The 23,334-nt window shown below is 35.7% G+C and overlaps 1 protein-coding gene across 2 annotated transcripts in view; it reads right to left on the minus strand.

Moving 5' to 3' along the window:
• LOC107746894 (FYVE, RhoGEF and PH domain-containing protein 5-like) overlaps positions 1–23,334 on the minus strand; it is a 47,000-nt gene that overhangs the window by 4,165 nt on the left and 19,501 nt on the right. For both annotated transcript variants that reach the window (XM_016561226.1, XM_016561225.1), the window contains exons 5-15: positions 16,074–16,222; positions 15,530–15,686; positions 9,517–9,607; positions 8,559–8,609; positions 8,398–8,456; positions 8,068–8,139; positions 7,831–7,899; positions 963–1,046; positions 752–831; positions 558–651; positions 277–414 (exon numbers count right to left, since the gene is read on the minus strand). In XM_016561226.1, the coding sequence (XP_016416712.1) occupies positions 277–414; positions 558–651; positions 752–831; positions 963–1,046; positions 7,831–7,899; positions 8,068–8,139; positions 8,398–8,456; positions 8,559–8,609; positions 9,517–9,607; positions 15,530–15,686; positions 16,074–16,222 (1,044 nt within the window). The remainder of the gene's footprint in view (positions 1–276; positions 415–557; positions 652–751; positions 832–962; positions 1,047–7,830; positions 7,900–8,067; positions 8,140–8,397; positions 8,457–8,558; positions 8,610–9,516; positions 9,608–15,529; positions 15,687–16,073; positions 16,223–23,334) is intronic.

Consider the following 23,334-nt stretch of genomic DNA (forward strand, 5'->3'; position numbering starts at 1 on the left):
TAGTCAGTGCTTGTGTTGGGATTATACCAGCACGTTTCTGAACCGTCCCAGAAGCGGCTCTCCAAGGCGTTTATACAGCGATCTGTCATGCCACATAAAAGACGGTCAAAACGCCATTTATTATTTGAATTTCCTAAGAAAAACAAAACAAAACTGTATTCGTGCGGTACACACGCGTACCGAACCGAAAGACCCGTACCGAAACGGTTCGGTACGAATACGTGTACTGTTACACCCCTATCAGTTATCTCTCTACACATGGTACAGATGTTTTACCTTTCCACATGCGTTGCAGTGATGCCGTCGCAGTGTTAGGCTGAAGTCCGACGTGCAGTTCATGCACATCATCACATGTGACACAGGAACTAGAACAGGAGCAGCCTCTCCCAGAGACATCCATAATTTCTCTCTGGCCTGGAAATATGGAAAGTGATGCCGAATGTTATTTTTACACATTTAATTGTTTAGGTTACGTAATATTGAATACTAATGCATTACACTTCATGATGATTGCTGGTTTGATAACTAGACCATAGATATAAGACATTTCCTCACACCTCACTAGAGCAGCTGAAGGTATTGAGGCCTGCGGCGTGATCCGCTATAGCTCGGCTCAGCGTGTGGAACCAGTCCTCTCTCTCAGCTAAAGAACTATCAGAGAAATAAAGAAGCTGTACTTGAAGTTATTGTATGACATTGACAGTAGATATCAGTATAGACACATGCAAATCATTATGGAAATGCTCATTACCTTGCTGAGAGGGTGATGGTAACGTCGCTGACTTCTATCCTGAGCGTGTTGAGCACATTGTCTATGACAGGTTTACTGACCTACAGACACATGAAAACACTGCTAAGTTCTTGATAATACAATTTAAATCACACCTCATTGAATCTGTTTTGTGTCCCAGTTGGTTAACCAAAAAACAAAATTGATCTCCTGAGAGACGCTGATGCCTCACCTTCATTCCACTTAGAGTCAGTGTGTTCTTCAGCCTGTATTTACCATCCTGCTGAGGGTAGGTGTACAGCATCACATCATTCATCTGCAACACACGCACAAACATGTTCACTATCTAAATGAGACATTCCATAGACTAGAAATTGCTTTTATATACAGCTAATTATAAATACTATTACCTAACCCTAAACAGCACCCTAAATGTTCTGCGTTTTTACAATAAAAAAAACATTTACTTTATTGTAATACTTTTTTTTTTTTTTTATGAGGATTTCCCCAAAAGGTGGTTTTGTCAGATTGAGCTCCCTTCTGGGTACAAATTTGTCCCCCAAATATGCACACACACACACACACACATATACCAATATACAGTACACAACTATATACACAATTTTAAATAACATGAGTGCATAGAGCACTTAATTATTTAATAAGTTAAACCATTCAGATTAGAGATTTAAATGAATAGGATAATTATATTATTATAGTTATTAGTTGCATTATTACTACTATAGACAATACCACTACTACTACTAATAAGAAGAATAATATTAATCATAATATATTTAAATGATTTAAACCTAAAATTAAATGTGAGCAAAAGTAATAGTGATGCTCGTCTTCTGCTGTAAGTTAATCCATTTATATTAGATATGTAAGTTATGTAATTACAATTATTAAGATCATTATTACTATAGTATATTAAAACTATTGAATAGAACTATAACAATAATCATATTTACATTATTTAAACCCAGTATGAGCAAAACTAGTGATGCTTGCCCTCTGTTATGCTTATGTCTACCACAAGGAGGCAGTAAAAGCTTTACTAAAAGGGAACCCCCACCGTCTACTACAACAATGTACCAAAGCCCGGTTTTCATAGATGAAAACCACAGTAACATTTTATTTTACAGTGTCCTTGTTATACATGTTAAATGCACTTACTATAGTAATAGTAAATTCTGCCTAATTACAAGCAACTAATCCTAAACCTATAAAGCAAGTACATGATGTTAATTACTCAGTAATTAGTACTCAGTACTTATTTTATTTATTTACATTTTAAGCCATCTTGAGGCCCCCTTGAATTTTGCTGAGGCCCCTCTAGTGGGCCCCAGACCCCTGCTTGAAAACAACTGCTTTAAATAATTTTAACATGATCAATTCCTGTCTGCTCAGTGCACATTCTTCCACAAGTGTAGCACGTTCAGTTCAATACCCAAGAAAGCAATTCACATGTTCAGTACAATAGGTTGGGCTTGATAAAAACAGTTTATGGAATATTTTCTTCTTTGCTTCAGTCCTGACAATGAAGTAGTTGTGCTAAGAACACAGACTCCCACAAACAAGCTAGTCCTACACTTCAAACTATTGTGTTTGCTAGACATATATAGCTCTAAACAAAAGTGGTGACATCATCAGACACGCAATGTGCATGCCCCAAATATCCGCAGTTCACAGGCCGGGTCCAGGAATTCAGTCCCGACGCTTCTGAGAAAGGCTGTTTGGGTGGAGGCAGCAGAACAGAGACAACAAAAACATCAACACCAACAGCCACAACAACCCTCAAACAGCTGAGAATGTAATGGACACAATATTGTCCTTCTCATGTAACTAGTGTGTGTAACTCCCTTGAAACATGGGAGAGAAAACAACAAATAACAAATAATAAGAGTCATACGTAAGACCAAAGCGATCTGATACAATTACAGTAGCCAAAAAAAACAAAAAAACAATGCCCTTTTTACACTTCTGATTTGAGCTGATTCACTTATTACTCCATAAATTAAATCCAGATCTCTCTAAGAGTCATCGTTACCAGGGGACCCTCTGACATCATCATATTACACCTAGCCAGTGCTGGACTCTATTACATCAGTCACAAGCTCTCTCTAAAAAATAAATAAACAAAATAAAAAAATAAAAACACCAGTCAGAGCTTGATCGATTCAGGGAGAGAAGAGAGCAGGAAGCAGAGGACGACAGCAGAAGATGAAGAAAGACTCCAGTATCTAGGGTCTTCAGAGCCAAGAGTGTCACAATATCAGAAAAGCTTCCTGTATGTATGTATACACAGTCCATAATTAACATTTGTCAAATGCCAGTTTTCCAGTAAAATAACAAGGAACTACAATTGCCAATGTGAAAATGTTACTTTTTATTAACAATTTTGTGCCAAGTGCAGTTTCACCAAGACTAGCTCATCTCATATTCGATGTTGCAAATCACACACTGTACAATTAGTACCAAATACACAATATAAATATTTTAAAATGTATATTATATTATATTGTATGTATTATATAATATTATATCATCTCCCGGTTTCACAGACAAGGCTTAAGCCTAGTTATAGACTAAAATGCATGTCTGGGCTGTTAAAAAAAAACTAGCACTGACATATCTTAAAATATGTTAGTGCCATTGTTTTGTCTCAAGATGCACACGAGTAATGTTATTTTCTATGGTATGTTTATAAAAGATACTTAAAGCTGCAGTCCATAACTTTTTTGTGTTCAAATTGACAAAATTTATATAATAAGCGAGTACACCATGAATCCATTTTCCAAACCGTGTTTTTGGCTTGTCTTGAATCACTACGGTACATCTATAATAAGTGTTTATATTCGGACTATTTAGACTGGTTCGGGTAGGTACCGCTGCGGAGTAGCCCAGTACCTGCGTGATTCGCCATAGACATAAACAGAGAGAAGTAGCTCCGGCTACAATGTTCTTCCGCAAGACGCACGCAGTTCTGTTTATTGACTGCTAGAGCGCCAAAAGTTATGGACTGCAGCTTTAAATGTCCTAATTGAACTATGGCCTAATCCTGGCTTAACCTAAGCCCTGTCTGTAAAACCAGGCCAATATAATAATATAACATAATATAACATAATATAATATAATAATTAAAAAAGTTTATTTAATGCTTGGAAAATGTAGTGTATTTAGTACTTAGAACTTTAGAAAAAGGAGGAAAAAACAGATGGAGAGAAATGTGCTTTTTCAGGGTATATACAGGAATCATGGAGTTAAATTTAATATCTTTTAAAGGGGTCATATGATGCGATTTCAATTTTTCCTTTCTCTTTGGAGTGTTACAAGCTCTTGGTGCATAAAAAAGATCTGTAAAGTTGCAAAGACTAAAGTCTCAAATCCAAAGAGATATTCTTTATTAAAGTTAAGAGTCAACCACGCCTACCTAAAACGGCTCGTTCTAACACACCCCACATGTCTACGTCACGATGTGCGAAGATTTGCATAACACCGCCCAAATGTGCACGCAAAGAAAGAAGGCGTAACTTTAATTCTCACTGTAGTATTGTTGACGCTGCAGCCATGTCGTGAAGACGCTGTGTGCTTCGTTGTGAAAGCGAAACTACTTTGTTTGGCCTTCCAAAAGAGGACACGACTAGAAATCAGTGGTTAAGTTGTATTTACAACACTGTTCCAGAACACTTCAACCCAAATATCCAGATGTGTGCAGCACATTTTATGGAGGACAAGGACTGTTTCCTGGGAGAGTATAGCCTACAATGCTTTCTATAAAGTGGGGCAGTTCCAACTTTGCAAGGACAGTCTGGCGCTTCTGACTCACAGACTGTAAGTACGCTTTCATTTAAAGGATTTGCCAGAGTAGCGCTTGTTTGTCATTTCTCCGATCACAAATGCAGACTCTGCAAACCATAGCTGTTTTGTGGAACACTTCTCATGACAAACACCTGACTGATCAGACAGTTTACCTGTGATTACGGAGTGCTTGATTTGATACAGACTTGACAGAGTGTCAGAACTGCACCTGATCGTGTCTGAATGATCATGGATTCAAGTAAAATAATGATCACAACTATTACATCATTTTAATTGTGCATCCCAAGACCATGCCAGTAATAAAAAAAACAGCCCAAAGTAGCGCAATTACCATTTCCCAAATATAAAAATGTCATTTCCATCCCTACAATACATATTTTACAGTCACTGTTATGCACATTTATCATAAACACAGCTCAAATGCTTCCTACTAGTGTGGCCCAAAACATTTAGCAGTTTTATTACAGGTAGAATGCAAAATGTTTCAGTACAAGCATTTCAACCAAATGTAATTTGCAATATTTCAAACCTTTAACCCACTGTGGAAAATCAACCCATAGCAACAGTTTAAAAGCAGCCCAATTTCGTGGAAAAAAAACAACAACAACCCTGCATCCAACACGATCACGGGTCAAAAGTAAGGAGAGATAACTGACAAGATGTTGGAGGATTTGCTCCTCAACAGATCCCGAGCTCATTGACAAATATCTTTCATCGTAAGATGTGCTCCCTTTACACAGTGCGCGTGCGATCGCGAAATCGAAAGTGAAAGTGAACTGCGACTGCGAGCGCTCATTCACAGTTGATTTAAATACGCCACATATTGATAGCGGATCTCTGATGCGCGAAAAGTGTATACAATATTAGAATGTTTGCGGGAGCGGACACAATTCAGCGAGAGCGGGATCAAGTAACAAGCCCCGCGCTATCAGGCAGCGGCGCAGTCAGTCAGTGAGCGCCGTAACAGATGACATCCATGAATAAACTACACAGAACCCCACTATTCGGACAAGTATACATAATGAAAAGATTATACAAAATTGAATACCTTGGAAAATGGCATTTAAGACTTTTTAATTCTTATTAAGGGCCTTAATTTTCTCTAAATTGATTTATCAACTTTTAATACTTTTTAAGACCACCCCTGTTTTTTAAGAGAATGATTTCTTTCCACACCCAAAGGTCAATATACACTACTATTCAAAAGTTAGCAGTCAGTAATTTTTTTTATGTTTTAAGTCTCTTATGCTTACAAAGGCTGCATTTATTTGACCAAAAATACAGTAACAACAGTAATGTTGTGAAATATTATTGCAATTTAAAATAACTCTTTTCTATTTGAATATATTTCAAAAAAATAGTTTCATTTAATTTCTGACAAACAATCGTAAAACAATCATACTGGCTCTAAATTTTTTGTGTAAGTTGACATTATTTAAAACATCGTAGCAAAACAACACCAAGATGTCAAATCTGTACAGAGCCCAATCTTCTTAAAATCTAATCATTGTGGAAGTGAGTGGAAGTAATGGAGTAAATGTACTTCAGTGACTCTACACAGGCAAACAACTGAACTGACTGCTCAGCTTAATGTTTTTAGTGTTGTTTTTCAGCTGCGGTGACTCAATGTTGTTGATCTGTTGTTCTCTGGGCCTAGTCTTCAGTGTGCTGTCAGACCAGTCCCAGCACAGGAAGCTGGCATCCAATGACCTACAGCAGACATCCTGAGAGGAAGTACGACCCTCGAAAACAAGAATGCTATAAAGAGGGGTGGGGGTAGCCTTGTGCTACAGCTAATGTGGCCTCCAGTGTCTGGTTAACAGTTATGGCACACATAACCCAGCTCGCTTACTCTCTAGGAAAGTGACTGCCTTTTTGAATGACCAGATATCAGCGATACACAGATATACCTGTCTATAACTACTCAGTACCCAAGAGGGCAATATAGGCACCTTCATATTAAACTGAATGTGTCAGGCAGCTAGCTGTAAACATGTTGACAGTTTAAATAACTTTAACTCGCCAAGCAAGATTTCATTCAAACTTTTGCTCTGCAAAGACAGTATTTGGCTTTAAAGAGAAAACTGACTGTATAAGAAAATATTTTTTGCTAAATTCAGCTATAGCTAATGATGCAACACCTACTTGCCTTCTGAACGCAAGATGCGATACTGGCCTAAAGAGAAGCTATTAACACTCTTGATTGGTTTGATCAATACTGTTGAACACATTTATTTACAGACACAAAGTCAGGTGAGCTCCAAACGGCTGTGAAGCCACCTGTTCTAAGGAATGTAAATAAAGCCACTTTAGCATACTTTCAAAAAGAGTACTTATTGCAGAAAAACTATACAAGGTGCTTTTTTGACTCACTTAAGTACACCTTTAAAAGTAATTTCATAGTTAGTTCTATTGTCTTTGAAATATGGTCAAAGTGCATTTATGGTAAACTAAGATATACTTTAATGCCATTTCTACTGAAACTTGTATGTCATGTATTTAAATATATTGTATTAACACATTTGTAATGATGAAGTTGCAATTTAGCATGTTTAAAATATATTAACTTTAAATGTAATATCAAATAACACATTACAGTTAAAATTATGATGAAGTACACATCAAAACTGTATTTCTTTATGACAAACGATTATTAAAACGTAATGATTTAAAATGTACTTTAACATAAAACTTTTAAATTTGACATTATTGCATTATTACAAAGTACACTTTTTAAAAGTGTACTTAAGTATGTTAAGAAACAGTCATGAAAGTTTACATGCTTTAGGCACACTTAAAGGAGTAGTTCACTTCCAGAATGAAAATTCTGTCATCATTTACTCACCCTCCACTTATTCCAAACCTGTATGAGCTTCTTTCTTCTGTTGAACACAAACGAAGATATTTTGAAAAATGTTGGTATCCGAACAGTTCATGAGCACCACTGACATCCATAGTAGGAAAAAAATACTATAGTCAATGGTGCTCATCAACTGTTTGATACCAACATTTTTCAAAATATCTTCGTTTGTGTTCAACAGAAGAAAGAAGCTCATACAGGTTTGGAACAAGTGGAGGGTGAGTAAATGATGACAGAATTTTCATTCTGAAAGTGAACTACTCCTTTAAGTGGCCTTTTTCATTAATATTTAATTAATATTATATTATCTGCAAGTACAGTTTTTTTTAATATACTTGAAGATTTGAAGTATACTTCAAGTGCACATTTAATACAATTAAGCACACTGCGAGTAGAGAGAAGAATGACAAGATACCATGAAGAGGTGTCTGGGTTGCCTGCTTTTCCGAGAAACCTTCATCAGAGTGCCCTCCTTGACAAAAACCTACAAAACACACAGGTGCAAGAGGCCAGGTGAGTTATGGGTAACTGTTATTTACTTAAAACTTTGATGTCAAATAACTGTTACCGATCTTTCAGGTTTTACTGTCAGTAAAAACAATAATAAACTATAAACATCAAACCAAAATACAGCATATGAAGCTGAATTTACCCTTCCTGGTTGGAGAAGGTCTCTTTTTCCTCTCACGCTGTAGTCGATGTGGACCAAACGAAGCAGGTTCTCCTGCGATTGCGATAGAGAAAGAATGAGAAATAGAACTAGAAAATCAAAGTGTTTATTTCTCATTTGTGGATGAGAAAAAGGAAGTGCTGTTAAGCTGACTATGTGTATGTGTTTGGAGATGCCTCTGTGTCTGGCTAATTTCACACTACTCTCTTAGTTTCTGGACACCTGGGACACTTTGATGACATCATATCCCCTCGCTCCTTTTTCATCATGTATCAACAATACAACATGCTCTCACACACAGAAACAACTCACCCCGTGTTTTAGATTGTCATTAACCTGGTCTGCGACCTCTGACACGATTACTAGCGCAGCTGTTGATAAAAAGTTGCAGCCACAAGCACAATTAGTGTTTTCACAGGTGAAACATGATCAGTGGTCATCATTTTGTGAGAGGGAGACGGAGACAACAATACCTTGTGTGTCTTCATACTCTTTCGAATCCGGAGAGAGGTTGTTTAAGTAGTCTGGATAGAATGAGATGAAAACCAAATTACTGATAAACAGACAAAACAGCTTCTACTTCACCATCTCATATTGGTTTAAACACACTCAAACAGTCTTATGTTTTATGTACAAGATCCAACATACAGTACATTATTTACAGTTAATTTTTACTCCAAAACCTTGGCAGCCTTTGTATGCTGAAATTTAATCAATGTTTATAAAGTGACAAATCACTCACAAGTGAAATACCATCAATCAAAACGTGAACACCAGGACTGCAAGTCAGCAACAAAGACAACAATTTTACACCTACTATAAGAATATATCCATAAAGTGTTGAGAAATTAGTTTTATTTAATTACTGTATTTCCTTTGCTTTCTGATTCAGTTTGATGAATATAGACTTCAGACTGTCCAGTACTTTTGTATACAGTAGTTTTGCATATACATGTACTTCCAACATCTACACATGCATAACCCAATAAATGCACCCGTTATTTTTGCATTATTTCTATACTATTATAATATTTATTCATATTTTGAATAAGTTTTTTTTTTTTACAGTTTTCATTTGTTACGTTTTAATTATTTTGCTATATGTTTGTGTTATTTTTTATTTATTTTTTAAATATTTTAGCTTTTATTTATTTTTATTTCAGTTTTAGAAATTTTAGTACTTAAGCTTTTACATTTATATTATTTTGGTTAGTTGCCAAAGGCAACATTTTTAATTTTAAGTGTGTTTAATATTCATATATTTTTTTCAGCTTTATTTTAATTCATTAAAGCATTTTAAAATATTTTAGTTTTAGTTAACAATAACTGAATTGCACAAATTATTCCCTTGAAAAAGAACTAAATACGAAAATGCATTAACTATGGGAAAAATGGTATCTGGACTAAATATTTGAATCATGCAGTGTTCACCTATGAGGATCATGCGGTACTGAAGCACTCGCACAATGACCCGCAGCAGCTGGTGTTTCAGAGGAACATGAACTCCTTCTGCATTCTGTGTCTGGAATGCAAACACACATGCATATGAGAAACAGCACATAAAACACAATATACAATGCATGCAAACATATTATAACTCTAAACACAGGCATTCAGAAGGTCTTGAAAAATACAAAAAAATTAATTATATACTAATGCTGCATCCATGTAACATAGGACTTATAGGACATCAAGCTATTGAAAAATTTTTAAAATGTTATTCCTCATGATAAAACCTTTTTAACTTGAAGAAGCTGCCATTTTGTTGTTTTTACATGATGTCACTACGGTGAAGTAAGAGAAATCTAAAATCTTTGAAAATCCAAAACACACACACACACACAAACAAACACACAAACATGCACAATCATACAATCAAGAGTTGCATGCCACCTGTGCTTCCTCTTGACCCACAAGATACAGTATCATAGATCACAATGGCACCACTTAGAAAAGCCCATTTTAAGGCTATTCAATGACCTTCCCTTTTTCTCGCTACACAAAAACCTTATCGCTGCTCTCCCTGCTCTCATACATGCTAGGCTGCATGGATGCGCAGGGAGTTCTTGCCCAGAACAGAACCATACCGCCAATCCAAACTGTATGCTAATTGTCAATCATCTTTGACGATAATGATCCCGACAGAAGTAGCCTTTCTCTCTCTTCAACTCTTAATATCTTGCACCTGTCCTCCATTATCTAATTACTTCCTCTCTCTGTATCATTCCTTCTCTGCAGTGAGCCTCATCCTGACCATAAAAGCCTGTCAGATTCCTGTGTTTAAGCACAACGTGGTCTCATTGTTAAAGGCAGTAGAACTAATGAACAGCCTCGTACTGAATACTTGCACCAAACTGCAATCCAATTGACATTTGTGCTGAAGAAGTGGCCAGTCTTTGTGTATGTGTATAAGAGCAGATATTTGGTCGAGTTGGGACACAGCCAGGAGAGCGAACAGCGGCTCATGCCAGAGAACAGACAGGCTACACAAATCAGGCACTGGTCCGGCTGAAGCAGCGTCTGCGTGGACAGCTGATTTAATTATGGTTGTTTAAGAAGACTGCTTGGCTAATTAGCTTTTTTCCGCCTCATTGCCTAAATGCCAGATCTGTGTCTATGTGTGTCAGTGTCTTGTTCTGTCATTATCTTGTCCTTTCCACCTGTACAATTTAAGAGTAACACTGTGTACTAATAATACACACGCAAAGAAAGACCATGCCTGTTCATAGTGCATACATGATTTTGAATGCAAGAATGAATTAATGAATTTGTATAAATATATATATATATATTTACTATAAAGTCTTCAGCGCAATTTAAAGTATATATATATATATATTAGGGCTGGACGATATGGCCAAAATTGATATCACGATATATTTCTTAATTGCGGTCGATACGATATAATTCCGATATCGATATGAACACTATTTATCTGAAATATAAATCTTTTGTAACATTATAAATGCCTTTATCATCACTTTTGATACATTTTAAGCATCCTTGCTAAATAAAAGTATAATTTCTATAATTTCTTTCCCAAAAAAAATAATAAAAATTATACTGAATGGAATAGTGTATAATGTTACAAAAGCTTTTTATTTCAGATAAATGCTGATCTTTGGATCTTTCTATTCATCAAAGAATCCTGAAAAAAAAAATGTACTCAACTGTTTTAAATATTGATAATCAGCAAAGCAGCATATTATACTGATTTCTGAAGGATCATGTGACACTGAAGACTGGAGTAATGATGCTGAAAATTTACCTATGTATGATCACAGGAATAAATTACATTTTAAAATCTATTCAAATAGAAAGCAATTTTAAATAGTAAAAATATTTCAACATTTTACTGTTTTTGCTGTAGTGTACATAGAAAAAGTCTTAGACCTTTGAGTTCAGCTCATGAAAAATGGGGGCAAAAACAAAAGTGTTGCGTTTATAATTTTGTTCAGTATACATACATACATACATACTTTACATTTTTTTTCCTTTTCTCGCTCACTCTCTTTCAGAGCAGCCCACCTTTGTCTCCTTCCTCCTTACACATTTTGCACACACACGGCCAGACACTTATAAACACACACGCACACGTTCATGGTGAAAACCCTCGTAAACAGTGTAGCTGAACAGGGTTTAATCTTATCAGACCACAGTGGTGATCAGATCAGCTACTGTAGATACTTCATCTCTGTCATCAACCCAGCACGTACAGGCATGCACAAAATGAGATTACACAAGCTCGGCTCCAGAAAAGAGAATTCCTAATGCATCCTCTATCCTCAATGCATCCAGTATCCTTCATCAAAAAGCTCAAATGCTGCTGGTATATGTGCTGATATGAAATGCCACATCATTGAAACCCATGTGGTAAAATCAACATTCATTTCCATGTCTAAAGTACAAGATAAATATAACAGATAGACGAATATATATGGATGAATCTCATAAAAGCATGTCCAGGTCACACTTCACCCTGCAAGTTTAAAATAAAATAAAATAATGTCATAACTTTTTATTAAAATTAAAAAATTTATTAAAATAAATAAAATATTTAAAAAATATTTTGTATACATTTTATATTTTTAGAAAATGCCTATGCTTAGCAGGGATCCAGACTGTGACTAAATAGTCTGCCGGTGCACTGGTGCGACCACCGCATTGTCCGACCTCAGAACAGGTTTATTTGGGAACCAGTGTTGATCTTGCAACACTGTTACTGCACAGTGCAGGAGATACAGTGAGAAGCGTTTGAACTCACCGCAGAATGGCTTCGAGATCTAGTGAGAAGCATTCAAATTCTGCTCAGAATTCTGTTATAAACAGATCAAACAGCGCTGACGTAGAAAACCAGAAGTAGTAACGATAACTATAACTATGGTGTTGTGGCAGAAATAGTTGAATGCTATTACATTATTCATTTCAGAGTTTGTACAACCCTTTGAGAGAGAAATTCAAGTACTTTTCATTGACTTTCAAGCATTTCAACTATTACAACTATTTCCAGCACTTTATGATGATGATCCAATTTGAATGTTATTTTTAATGGGATGACTAAAATATACTTTGGTAAACAAACGCTTGAATTAAAAAAATACGTTAAATCACCACGCTAACCAGTAGGTGGCAGCAGAGGAGCACTTATTGGCTTATTAGTCATTCATTTCTACTTTTTGCTTTATATTTTGAAATTATAAAATCACTATTATAAAATATTAAATCATCAAGAAATCAAATTTTGTCAGAGTTTTGCTCTTTTTTTGTGTATGAAGTAAGAAAAGTCACAAAGTGCCTTGAAAAACAAGCTTTTCTTCAATTTGCAACTGAATCACACATAAAGAGTATTCCTTTTATAATCACTGAAGTTGTCAGTCAGTTCTGTATAACACTATAGAAGAATAATGGTACATTTAATAAGAGTAGAATATCTACATTTTCTATATAAAAATTAGATTTTGCACATGTTACTGTTGTTAATAAAAGTAACTTTTGTATGCTTCCCAACTCAAGCTCAGTGGTTTACTGTCAAATGTGTATTAACATAAAATAAACAAGAAATAAAGGAGTAATGTTATTAGTAACTGCACTTATTAATGCAAAACGATAGTAATTTTATGATTAAATTCAATTATCTTTTTAATTTAATCATACTCCCACACTACCAAATCTGCTTCTGGCGCCACCATCTGTAGTACTTAGTGGCGCTGGTGCCACTGCTCTTAGATGTTAATCTGGAGCCCTGCTTACTATTTCTTTTTCTTTTTTTTCTCAAATTCAAATTATTTTACTGTCAAATTCCCCCAAGTTCTTATTACTGTAATGCATCAGGCTGTTTTACTTTTGTTTTTGTTTTTTTTTGTAATTCAACTTATTCTCAATGATTCTCATTAGATTACTGTAAAACAGCATATTATTTTTTTAAAGTCAGTGTAATAAATACTTCCATGACACATAAATACTTAATATATAAATACAATTTTATTATGAATCTTTTTTTACATCACAGATTATGACATTTTTATAATGAGGATTGGGGAAAAAATGTGCTTAAATGTCATAGTTTTTTAATAATAAAATCATATAGTCCTTCAACCAGGCATCATTTCTTTAAACATAATTAGATTTTCCTTTTTCGTTTGGGGTGAAATATGACCCAGACATATTCTTGACGAAGTGATCCAGTAACATTTCAACATTTAACATTTCTACAGAGCTGCAATGGTGGCATATACTGATAAAGTCAAGCGGTGTTTAAACTCCTGACTTGCCCACCTTCAGGCCCCGATAAATAAAACAACTGCATCTCCTCCCATTTAACGAGCCGAGAGAAGCATCACAGCACAGACTGGCTGAATAAAACAAGTCAGCGGTGGCTAGACAAATGGCTAGAAGGATAAGAGAAATGTAAGGAAAAGCCTGCCTTGTTGTAGACTTGTGTGTGTTTGCTTGGTGGTACACCATTGAGAGTCAGCTCTATTGGTTTCATTAGTGCGGAGTGACCAGAGGCAACCAGTGATGCTCAGTACATACATCACCCAGTCAAAGCATTACTGCAGCCATACTGACCTGGACTCACTGAGAGCACTGAGTGAGCACATTTCACACCCAGAAATGAATTACATTGTGTCGAAATGCTTTGTGAAGAATAATATGTGCTGTTATAAGCAGAAATTACATCTTAATCTTGTTTCATTACTCTGGGGTTATTTGGATCTTAAGCCTCTGCTATTGAAGCCACATGAAAAAACAGACCCATGGCAGGCTGTCACACATTATTAAAGATGCAATCCTTGGTTCTAAAAAATATTTTAAAAAACGCCACCTTAAGTTATTTCACAAACCTGTGAGCATTTCACCAAGCTTAGTTCATGTGCTTAAGAAGAAATCTACCCACATTTTTACTTTTTTCAGTTTGAGCAGCTGAAGACAATGCCACATTTAAAGCACATTTAAAGGCTAAATCAGCCTTTCTTTTTCTTTTTCCTGATCTCTCCCTGCTATACATTGAGGGTCTAATTTTGAGTTTACCACCCACGGAGGTTTCTCTGAATACAGATGCTCATGCATATTAATGAGTGAGGACAGCTGGCTTCTTGTCGTTGGTGATCCCGATCACCACTGAAATGCGTGGTCAGTGACTCCACCAACCATTCTTCAATTAAATTATTCAGCGGAGCCTCTGTCATGAATATGGCTGCTACGGTGAACTGATTATGTCCCTAATACACTGCAGGTACCAAAACTGCAGCAGTTGATGAAACCAGATTTTATGATTCTCAATACCAATTTCACAACGAAATTTAATATGCCTTTGAACACACTATTTAAAAAGCAAAAATATGAATAAAATATTATTAAGCAACATTAACACATATAATGTTAATAATTATATTGTTAATATTTTATATATATATATATAACAAAAGTATTAGTATATCAATATATTAACACATTACTGTTTTTGTTTAGAAATTTGTTTACATAAAAATACTATATAAACAATTATACAAATATATCTTAAAATGATATAAATTTATTACATTAATAAATTATGTGAAATAATATGTATACAAGCAATCAAAAATCAGACAGTGAATCTGAAACAAAATCTGGTACCACCAATACAAAAAAAATTGAATTTTTTCTCACAATTGTCAGATCTGCGAGATATAAAGTCTAAAAAAAAGTCTGAATTCTGTCTTTTTTATTGCAATTCTGAGTTTAAATCTCGCAATTCAGACTTTTTTCTAATAATTCTGAGTTTACATTTGCAAATGTGCTTTTCTATTTCCACAGAATAAAAAATAAAAAGGTATAAAAATTTCAACTTTTTATCTATCAATTCATTTTTTCAGAATTCATTTTTTCCCCAGATCATCAAATTGTGATCAATTCCCAAACAAACCACACAAAAGTCCCACATTTGCGTGTCAGACCTCACCTCAAATCGTTTTACCAGATCCTCGAAAGCTTTACTCTGTCTGCAGCTCTCCTCCAGCAGTGACATGCTGCGGTCATAGTCTGAGATGTAGGTCGCGAAGGAAGAAAACTCAGCCCGGCGCATTAATATGACATCAACCACTCTCGGACTGTCCTCCCTGAAGATGAATGAGAAACAACGAGAACTTTTCAGAGGGCATCCAAGGACACTCATGCTGGCATTATAATGGATTGTGCTACTGTAACATCACATGTACTGTCATGAAAGAGATAAGAGTGTGTAATGTAATGTGGGCAAGAACATATCAGCTTGTCCATATTAGTATGTGGCTCAGGTCAGGTGGGGAGATGCATACAGTACAGTAGATGCAGAGTGCGTGCATTAGCACCTTGTAAAGGATGCATGTTATATATAACACAAGTAAGGACATTTTATAGAATGACATGCTATAAAATGTGTTCATAAATGTGTACATTTTGCGTCTGTTGATGTGCATTATTTCAGTGTACATCAGTGTAATGTGCTTAAGTTTGTGTGTTCTCACCAATGTTTAATGTGGGTCTCCAGCTCACTGAGGATCTCATTGTGCAGGTGGTAGGCCTGAGGAAGAGTGCTCAGGATCTCGTCCAACTTCCCATTTTCTAACAGAAGTTCCTCGTCATCTCCTGCTGACTCCACTGCCGCCCTGAAATCCTGGAAGAACATGGATTGGCATGAGGAATCATGAAATTATATATTTCAAAACTAAATGCTAAGGTTTATTAAAGGAATAGTTCATCCAAAAATGAACATCTGCTGACAATTAACTTACCCTCGGGCCATTCAAGATGGTTCATAATTGTTTTTTCATCAGAACAGATTTGGAGAAATTTAGCATTATATCACTCACCAGTGAAACCTCTGCAGTGAATGGGTGCCATCAGAATGAGAGTTCAAACAGCTAATAAAAGCATAAAAAGTAATTCACACTACACCAGTGCACTGATCAAGCACCATTTACAAGCCAAAACAGTTCAAAGCAGTTCCAAACAAATATATTGGTGGATTTTGATGTGAGAAGTGTTGTGATGTGAGACAAAGCGTCATTATGGATTATGGACTGGTATTTTAGCCAGTCACTACGGTTTAAAGTTAAAAGCGTCTTAATGATGAATTTGTTTCTTACAATCATACAGCTTTTCACTTCAGAAGACATTAATTGACAGACTTTAGTGGTGAGGATTACTTGTGAATTATTGCGATATTTTTATCAGCTGTTTGGACTCATTCTGACGGCACCCATTCACTGCAGAGGATCCACTGGTGAGCAAGTAATGCTAAATTTCTCCAAATCTGTTCCAAACCAACCAAATCTGTTCTGAAACTAACTCATTTACATCTTGGATGGCCTGAGGGTGAGTATATTTTCAGCTAATTTTACATTTTGGTGAACTATTCCTTTAAATATTTTGTACTGTATGATGATTTCAGCTGCCAATAAAAGTGTACTAGTGACATGACTCCATTTTCAAAATCAGAATGTGCTTTATTTGCCAAGTGTGGACAAACACATGAGTAATTTGGAATGAAGCTCTAGATACTTATATACATACACATCCAACAGGACAGTTAATAAATTAGTAAATTAATAAACAAGTAAATTTAATCAAAACCGTACTATAACATACATTAAAAAAATTAATGAGTAGAATTATGGTAAAAAAAAAAAACCTTACAGCAATTTACATCTAGATTGAGTAAGCATAACGCTTAATGAACAGATGTTCACATTAAGTATTGTATATACTTAATTTACTGTATAAAAATGTAGTTACAGTACATGATACATATTCTATCTATAGCCTACCACCTGGGTTGAACATCATAAGGATATTGTTCTATAATAAAACAGCTAGATAGCAGTGGCTGTGCTAGCCGTTCAAAGTGGTGATATACAGTAGAATTCATTGTTTATATTAATAAGTGGCAAAAAAGTTAAACAAAATGCAAAGAACTATACCAACTTGACAAAGTGATTCCGTGCAAATACATAAGAAAATCTGTACTTGTCCTGTCCTCTCCTGCCTGTGAATTGAACTCTGACCACATTAAGCTACTGGATTGAGCTAAAAGCAGCCTGTGCACAAGCCTCCAGCTTTGACACAATTTTTGCCCACAATACCACCCGTCAAGGGAACATGCTATTAGTTTCTGCTGAATATATTTGTTTTGGCCATAACAGACAGTTAAATTGAGCGGCCATGAGCTGGCCTGTTCGGGGACCACTAGCCTGATGGCTAGATCCAGAGAGGATTTATTTACTTGACCTACTATACATACACGTCATGTACCTTATGAATCGCCTAGAAGGGGGTAAAATCTGCTCTGAAATGTCTTCACAGGCAAAGCCGTTAGGGTATGTGTATCCGTTATGAGGAAAGTGATGACATAAAACAAAGTCTGACATGTATGCGCACACAGACGTGTAAGCAGTCATGCTGGGAGGTGGTATGCTGGAATTCCTTTCTGAGCTTCACACCTGAATCAATGCACATCGATCACAGCCGTGTCAGCATTTGTCAATGCCCTCATAAATAACTCAGAGCTGTTTTACAGTCCTCCTAGGTACTATGAAACTTGTTTCCTCCGATAGCATTTCAATAGCTGAAACTCCCTGACAAATTTCCAAATGTTCATTGCAATGAAATTGCTTTGTTTTACAGTCACCTTCTTAAGTCTCATTACACTTTTATTGCTTTCTAAAGTCAGATGCATAAACCACGACACAGGAATGAACTGGCTGGTGGGAGATACTTGTATTCTTGTATCCGTTTATACTTCTGCATGCTATTCACTTCTCGCTCAAGACCAAAAAAAAAAGAACCAAGCTGCAAATTCTCAAAAATCACATGCCTAGCAACCTGCATTAAAAGCATAACTTCCCATTAGGGACAGGTTCTGGAAATTCTTTGTATTTTTGTGTTATTCAATAACAAACAATGGAACAATAGAGCACATGTTCTGTCCTGTAGCGTTCTGATGGAGCACTCTGTTCCTTTCAGAGTACACAAAACAGAGAGAAATATAAAACTTTTTTTTTTTAAATGGGAAGAATGACAAGCCAAGAATCCCAGGAAAATGTTTTTACTAAGATTTGTACCTAAAATTTGTAATGAGAAAAAATATATATATAAATGAGACAACTGCTGACATAAAGTATGAGTATGTAGCTATAAAATACTGTAAATGTTTTTTTATTAATTCAGCAAGGACGTAACTAATTGATCATAAGCGACAACGAGATAATATTACAAAAGATTTCTATTTCAAATAAACACTGTTCTTTTGAACTTCCAAGGAAAAGTCTCCATTTTATCTCAATTTACTGTAATCTCACTGAGAACTCATAAGTAAATTTTTATTAAAAAATGTAATGCAGTGACTCTATTTGTGCTATTTTGCTTTGTTTCTATAGAACCAAACAGTACTATCAAGTACATTTAAGAGATACTAAACCTAAAAACTGTATAAATCCCCATACCACAGTGGGGAAGGCAACACCCTTAAAGTCACCATTGACAGCAGCTGAACACTGACTTGATGTCATAGTGGACAGAGAATCAAGGTGACTCAGATCCTCCAGCTCATTATTATTCAGCGCAGCACAGAGAGAGTGATTAATGACATCTTTATCTTTTCCACATACCCACTAATTGTTAAATGCATTATAAATATTTATAGCACATCAATATCAAACTGAACGTTCTCCCAAACGAAAGCTAGACATGAAATACTATTGCAGCAATGCTCTGATGTGCCTATTCATTTGGCTCCATTCACGATCCCTCCCATTATGCTGCTCAATGTAAATCTACGGCATTATGTACGAATAAGGGGAGTTATAATTACAGTTCTACTGTAATACAATACAGCATATGCATACGAGGCACATAGGCATGTATATGATTAGCATTCTTTAGTCGTTAAAAGGACAGCGATTCTATTGACTATCGCTTATTTTATTCAATTGAGGCAATTAAAATGGTGAATATGAAGTATAGTAATTTACAAGAGGTTCACCGTATGAAGAACTCTAGTTCCCACTGGATTGTGTTAAATTGCTCCCTCAGCCCCACCTCGACTTGATAATTGGGATACATATTGTATTAATCATGAAAACAAAAGTGCTAAATCTGGTTACGAGGTTACAGTCTAGAGGGCAATGTTTAAAACAATAGGTTACAGTTTTTTTCTGGCTAATCTCAACACTCACACGGACCCTGCAAGCCATGAACACACAAACACACAAACACACACGGCCCTATAGGGAACCAGGTTAGAAAGACACTTTGCTGTCAGAGTGGGAGAGCTAATGAAAACAAATGATAACTTAAATTGGACACAGTACATGACAGAGCAATATTAAGTACAGTGAAGAACCAATGAATTCAGACACACAGTAAAACTCTCCTTCTACCAGACATTGAATCTTTTTTTCTTGCTCATTTACCGTCACAAACTGGCGTAAATACAATCAAAAAGTCAAAACTTTATTGGCATAATTGTCAGGTGTTTATTTGCAAAATATGGTAGTATATTAATAATACTAGCATACTATACAGAACGTTAATTAGGTAAAGCGCTACACGAATTGAAAGGGGAAATTAAGCATAACAATAAATAGGCTATAAAAATATAGCCCTAACCAGTTAATATAATAATATTATTATATTAGCCTACAGTTATATAATAATGATAATAATAATAATAATATACAAATATTAAATAAAAAGACAATAAGTTAACGGATTAACAAGACTGTGGGATGGATAAAAATGTTTTATCCATGTGTGATAATCGCAGGTTGCTATGGTCACGCAGGTTTGTTTACGCATTAAACTCGTGGCCACAAAAAAAATATTTATTAAATAAATAAACAAGTACTTTTTAATTTTCACAATTCGCATGTATAGTGCCACAATCAATCAATAATCAATAATTAAATAAACGTTTTCAATACAAGTCAAGCTGCGATACCAAACAGGACCACAGGGAGACGCCAAAGACCACTAAAGCTCCTGCCTTGACCTGACTGTAACTATGGGCGAATTCCAAACGGAAGTGAGCATCCCTATGCCCTACTCCCTACGAAGGGCAGAGCCCTTGAAGTGTGTTTTTTGAGGGGTGCAGGGAATTACTGTCTCGCATAAGCGTTTGGAACCCCCTTGGTGAAGGGAATGACTGACCAAATGTTACTTTGACAACGCTGCACGTGCGTGCAGCAGACCACTAAAGCTCCTGCCTTGACCTGACTGTAACTATGGGCGAATTCCAAACGGAAGTGAGCATCCCTATGCCCTACTCCCTACGAAGGGCAGAGCCCTTGAAGTGTGTTTTTTGAGGGGTGCAGGGAATTACTGTCTCGCATAAGCGTTTGGAACCCCCTTGGTGAAGGGAATGACTGACCAAATGTTACTTTGACAACGCTGCACGTGCGTGCAGCATTCCGCACTCCATCAGTTGTTTCAAATAAATATTTCTTCTTATTATTATTATTTTATTCAAATATTGTCTAATTGTGTCTTATTTACTATTAAACGTTTTCAAACTAAACTTGCTTAAACTTGCTTACACTACCGTCTTAAATCATATTTCTATCACTGACGAAAAATATGTTGTCTTACATTAAAATAGACAAATCTAATTAGCCTATTCTATTTACGTTTGTATGTGAACTCGAAATCAACCCAAACTTTGCTTTAAAAAGCATCGCAAGATCTCCTAACCGAAGATCACATGATCACAAATGGAAATCACTTGCGTGAAGTGACCATCGCATGTTCCCTTCGCTAACGGACTTCTGGAAGGGCCCTTCGTGAAGGGATTCAGTTGTTCACTTTCGTTTGGAACGTCCCTTCAAATGGCGTCCGCTTCCCTAAGTGCCCTTCAAGGGCACAAAAAAGCTGTTTGGAATTCGCCCTATAATATGGATCTATTCAGAATCACTAAACCTCTGACCACCACATAATCTAAAACACCTTCAGCCAGCATCCAGTATAAAACACTCTTGCTTTTAAGCCAAATAACGCTGAAAATAATAATTTACTGACATCTGGACGTAAGTCACTATTCTCTCTGCAATCTCTGATGAAATCGGCCGTGTTTTCTATGCATTAGCGCTGTTTTGAACTTACTGTTTGAATTCGCTTACTGGATTCTTGGTCTTTCCAGGAGTTTACCGGTTTTAAATGACCAGCTTCTTTTCATTTTTAAGGTATTGTTTTGGTTATAATGTACTGATTCAAATTAGTAATCAATAATTAATTATTATTCTAGCTCTCCTGACATGCTCTCTCGCCCCACACATTGAAAACCCCTGTGGTAGACCGACTCCGCTTGAATTCCTTCATGTGAATTGTCGAGATGAGAGGTGACCCCTCCTGGTAGTGTGCTTTATACAGTTTAGTGTCATTTCTAATCACCCAGACACTGACGCTTTGACTCTAAGTACCGGCAACATGTCAGAAGTGAAAAAGTGCCGGTACGCTAAAGACTAAAATATTGAAGTGAGTACCGGCCCACTTCAAGCACTGTCGTTCCCTCAACATAAGTCGAGGCCACGAGAAAAGGATGTTGTTCCCTCAACATAGCATCTCGAGGCCACAACTTCACATTGCGTGGCCACGACATAAGGATATCGTTACCTCGACAAAATGATCTCGTGACCATGACATATTACCATGTTCCCACGAGTTAATATGTAGTCCTTGACAAGTGAACCGAACATGTCCCCTCCCGGTCACCATAGTAATTGCCCAAAATGCTTTGTTCGACTTTTCAGAGAGCATCTACTCTTCCCTGTGGATGACCTCTGATCTACTTTCTGTGCAATCTGAATTTCTGCGTTTTGAATATTTGAATATTTTAGAATATTGAATTTGATGTTCTGAATTTCTTCTTCATCTTGAAAACTTGAAGCTGTATTTTTTAAAAACTGGATATTTGCAGTCTAAGAATTCAGAACAAAAAATCCACTGTTTGAAAATGCATGTCTATAAAACTGCCATTAAAAAAATTCAATTGTGTTAAATTTCAAATGTTTAATATACAAGTAAAAAAAAAATCTAATTCAAAACTATGTTAAATGCCACATAATATTCAGTTTTGTTAAATGACACTTGTCAATAATTCAAATTTACACAATTCAAATTCAAATAGTTTTGTCATATTTTAAGTTCCATATTTTTTGAGCCTGGTTTGGTTTTATGAAGATTAAAAAAAAAGACTGGATGAATTTTTATCATTCTAAGATGGCTGTGTACACACAATTTCAACACACATTTCAACACACATTTCTGTCCAAACACCTTGTAAAAGTGGATCTTGCATAATAGGTGCCCTTTAGTTTAACTTAATGTACTAACAAAACCGATATAAAATAAATAAAAACTATATAGACAAAAATAGAAAAAAAAGAAAAATAGACAATTTTTTTACTAAAACTAAGGCAACACTGGTTCAGCAAGTCATACAGGTTATGAATGAGTAAATGATGACATATCCTTCATATTTGGGTGAACTATCCCTTTAAAACCACTTAATATGTCTTAAACTGATTGACTCTCTCAAAAAAAAAAAAAAAAAAAAAGAAAAATAGACATTTTACTAAAACTAAGGCAACACTGGTTCAGCAAGTCATACAGGTTATGAATGAGTAAATGATGACATATCCTTCATATTTGGGTGAACTATCCCTTTAAAACCACTTAATATGTCTTAAACTGATTGACTCTCTCAAAAAAAAAAAAAAAAAAAAAAGGAAAAGG

Source organism: Sinocyclocheilus rhinocerous, unplaced genomic scaffold (assembly GCF_001515625.1).
Source record: "Sinocyclocheilus rhinocerous isolate Xijiao unplaced genomic scaffold, SAMN03320098_v1.1 scaffold3516, whole genome shotgun sequence".
Taxonomy (NCBI): domain Eukaryota; kingdom Metazoa; phylum Chordata; class Actinopteri; order Cypriniformes; family Cyprinidae; genus Sinocyclocheilus; species Sinocyclocheilus rhinocerous.